The following is a 3,450-nucleotide window of genomic DNA, read 5'->3' on the forward strand; positions in this document are numbered from 1 at the left end:
AGAACAAAAGTCAAATCTGAATTGACGAAAAGCACCTAACTGAATCTAGTTTAGCTGATCGAGTCTATTTACCCAATTCAGTTCCATTTAGGTTAAAATCGAACAAAATTAACTTGTGTTCATCCCTACTTCTCAACTAGTTTTGTGGAGTATGACCATCTGGCATCCTTGCATCCCTCTATCAAGGTCCTTTCCTTTTATTAGAGGCTAATTCATACGAAGTTGATTACTGATGACAATTTACAACATAGGGGTTGTGTTGTAGTTTCTAGGTGTGATCATTGTGGCTATAACTTTGAAATAACTCAACCTTTTTTTCTTTTCATGCTCTTTTGTTGACGAGATTGGGCACCACTGTTAGGTCAAATGTTTGATTGTAGCCTTGACACACCAACATCTTTATCTCTTCTGTTGTTCAGTAAGAGAGCAAGCATTATAGAAACTCTACCACTCTCGATGTGGTGAGGTTCAACTGGTCTAGCCAAAATCATTCTTGACTTCAACAAGGTCTTTTCGTCAGGCATGAAATTTTGAACAACAATTATTGTTGCAGTGGCACTCATTACTAGGAATCATTCATTAGAAACCATGAGAAACACTATGGCTGACTCTGAGTTCTCAAACAATTCCATGTGTAAGTTCATGTGAATAAGGCTTCTAAAATCAAAGAAATAGTTTGGTCACCTCCTCTCTCGGGATGGATAAAGTGTAATTCTATGGAGTAGCTAGAGAGTCGTATTGTCTTAAGTATTGCATCTTGTGGCATTTTTAGGGACTCTTGTGGGATTATGGTTGAATGCTAAACTCTTGGTTGCTATGACTGCTATTGTAATGATGTACAATAAATGTTGGCATCAATTGTGGCTTGAATGTGGCAAGCTTCGTGATCTATGTGTTTAATTTTCTAAAGCTAATATGTTGGAAGCTGAGAACCACGTGGATCAATTGTTTAACTCTTATGAAATCCTTGCAGTTTGTAGTCTCTCACATCTATAAGGATGGTGTTATTTGTGTGGATGGTCTTGCAAATTATGGGTTTATAAAATTGGTTTCACTTAGTTGAATTTTGTTCCTGGATTTCTTAGGGAGGTTTCTTCCCAAGAAAGATTGTATTTGCATGGTTGTGGGTTTTTGCTATTTTTGTTCGTAGGTTTGATTTTGTCCCCTATGATTCTTTGTATTTTTTTCTTTTTCCTTTGATAATAAGTTGGTATGTTGCATATGATCAGTGGAACCTTTCGTGCAAACCTATAGGTTGGATTTCAGTCTGATTGTGATGTTTAAGCATGTTCTTTTTGCTTAAAATATTTATGTTATACGGAAAAAAAGATTAAAAAAATCAATTGATACTATATGTCATTCAAATAGCATAGTGCCCAACAAAATTGTTAAGTGAATAACACACAACTTTGATACGAATTAAAACTTCAAGCATTAATGGGCTAAAAAGATATGAAAAATAGCATGTCACTGAGATCATATCAAATAGTGATTACTTCTTGAATGAAGCATTTATTAAAAATAAGTATTTCTTCATAATCTTTCAATTTCTAACTTCATTAATTCCTAGCATATATGCTGTTAAATACATGGTAGCTTCCTTTGAAGGGTTTTGTGATTTGCATTTGCAGGAGGCATTAATAAGAAATGGATAATAGCAAGTCAGCTGCAATGAAAGGCGTCTAGAGGAACGATCTTTTGTCAACTGAGATTCTAATAACAATATTCATGAGCCTCAACATTGCGGACCTTGCAGTTGCCTCACTGGTCTGCAAAATATGGAACACAGCTTGTCATGACCCGTCTCTTTAGGGCAAAATAGATTTATCCAAACTCATTAACTCATACTTTATCAACATACCAAATAATCAACCAGGAGCTTACAAGCGTACAAGTGGAAAGTATGTTCTAAGTCTGAGTAATGGAAATACAAATTTCTTAGTATTTAACTCCAATGCTTACTTGGCGGATGAGCAAATCATCATAGCCTTCCATTTTTAGAGATGCTCATCATTTTTCCACCACCTGTGAGTAGTTTCAGAGAGCGAAAGGGACCATTACACATAGGCATGAGATGCCCCCAACAACCTATTATTTTCTATGATATTTTTCATGTTTGAGGTATTGATTTTATTTGTCTTTTTCCCGTTTCTCATGGTTTTTCATATAACTTGCTTGTTCTTGATTATGTTTCTTGGTGGGTTGAAGCTATGACCACCAAAACTAATGATTCTAAAGTTGTTATGGATTTTGTGAGATCTAAAAGTCTTTACAGGTTTAGTGTGCCTAAAGCCATTATCAGTGACCAGGGGAGCTACTTTTGTAACAGGTCATTAGCATCCTTGTTCTAGAAGTATAGGGTTGTGCATAGTGTTGCTACAACTTATCATCCCCAAACAAATAGGCAAGTGGAGGTTTATAATAGAGAGATCAAGCAAGTATTGTAGAAGGTAGTGCAGCCCAATAGGAAGAATTGGAGCAAGCTACTTAAGGATGCTTTATGGGCCCACAAGACCGCTTATCGAACACATTTGGGGGGATGTCTTCCTATAGGGAGGTTTTTGGTAAGGCATGCCACCTTCCGGTAGAATTTGAGCACCATGCTTATTGGGCGGTGAAGAGTTGTAACATGGCATTTGATGAAGCAGGTATGGAAAGGAAACTTCAATTGCAAGAACTTTCGGAGATTCGCTTAGAAGCCTATGAGAACTCCAAGACTCACAAGGAGAATGTGGAGAGGTTTCATGACTCTAGGATTCTTAGGAAGGAGTTCCATATTGGCCAAAAAGTGTTCTTGTTTAACTCTCACCTCAAGCTTATTTCCAGTAAACTTCGATCTAGATGGGATGGTCCTTTTGTTATTACTATTTTTTTTCCCATGGTGCAGTTGAGATTAAAAATGAACTTACCAACAAAGTCTTCAAAGTTAACGGTCACCAACTCAATATTTTTCATGAGAGCCCCCAAATAGAGGAGGAATATGCGGCGGAGCTCTCTTTGGTCTTGCCAATTTTATGTGATGATGTGCCTTGAATGACACTTGAGGAGTTTCCTTCCTTTTCATTTATATGTTGTCTCTTTGTTTGCATTTCATTACCTTCTCACATTGAGGACAATGTGCATTTCAAGTGGGGGGGGGGGGGGGGGGGGTGGTACGAAAAAATCTATATGTTTTTTGTTTTCAATTTTTATTGTTATTTTTTGTGTATTTGTTTTAGTTTTTGTGTTTGTGTCTGTTTTCTATTTCTGTTTAGTTGTATTATGTTCTATCTATTTTTCTGTATTTGTAGTTGTATGTTGTTCTATTTTTGTTATTATTTTCTATTTTCTGTTTTGATGTATTTATTTTGTTTTGTTATTTTACTATTTTTTACATACAGAAAATAAAAAAAATACAGATTTTGCAGTTGTTATTTTCTAATATTGTTGTTGAATTTAGTCACTTTCTCA

At 35.8% G+C, this 3,450-nt stretch overlaps 1 protein-coding gene across 1 annotated transcript; it reads left to right on the forward strand.

Annotated features, from left to right (window-relative positions):
* The first annotated feature begins 2,539 nt into the window (after positions 1–2,539).
* LOC121173538 (uncharacterized) lies at positions 2,540–3,033 on the forward strand. Its single transcript, XM_041009585.1, has 2 exons — positions 2,540–2,825; positions 2,888–3,033. Exons 1-2 carry the CDS (start codon positions 2,540–2,542, stop codon positions 3,031–3,033), a joined length of 432 nt encoding a protein of 143 aa, XP_040865519.1.
* The last annotated feature ends 417 nt before the right edge of the window (positions 3,034–3,450 follow it).

This window comes from Glycine max, chromosome 15 (assembly GCF_000004515.6).
Source record: "Glycine max cultivar Williams 82 chromosome 15, Glycine_max_v4.0, whole genome shotgun sequence".
Classification (NCBI taxonomy): Eukaryota; Viridiplantae; Streptophyta; class Magnoliopsida; order Fabales; family Fabaceae; genus Glycine; species Glycine max.

Bases quoted from the DNA above. Each gene is read 5' to 3' on its own strand.
- LOC121173538 (XM_041009585.1), top strand. From the start codon at position 2,540: ATGTCTTCCTATAGGGAGGTTTTTGGTAAGGCATGCCACCTTCCGGTA. The intron at 2,826-2,887 runs GTAAACTTCGAT...CCCATGGTGCAG, and splicing joins TCACCTCAAGCTTATTTCCA to TTGAGATTAAAAATGAACTT.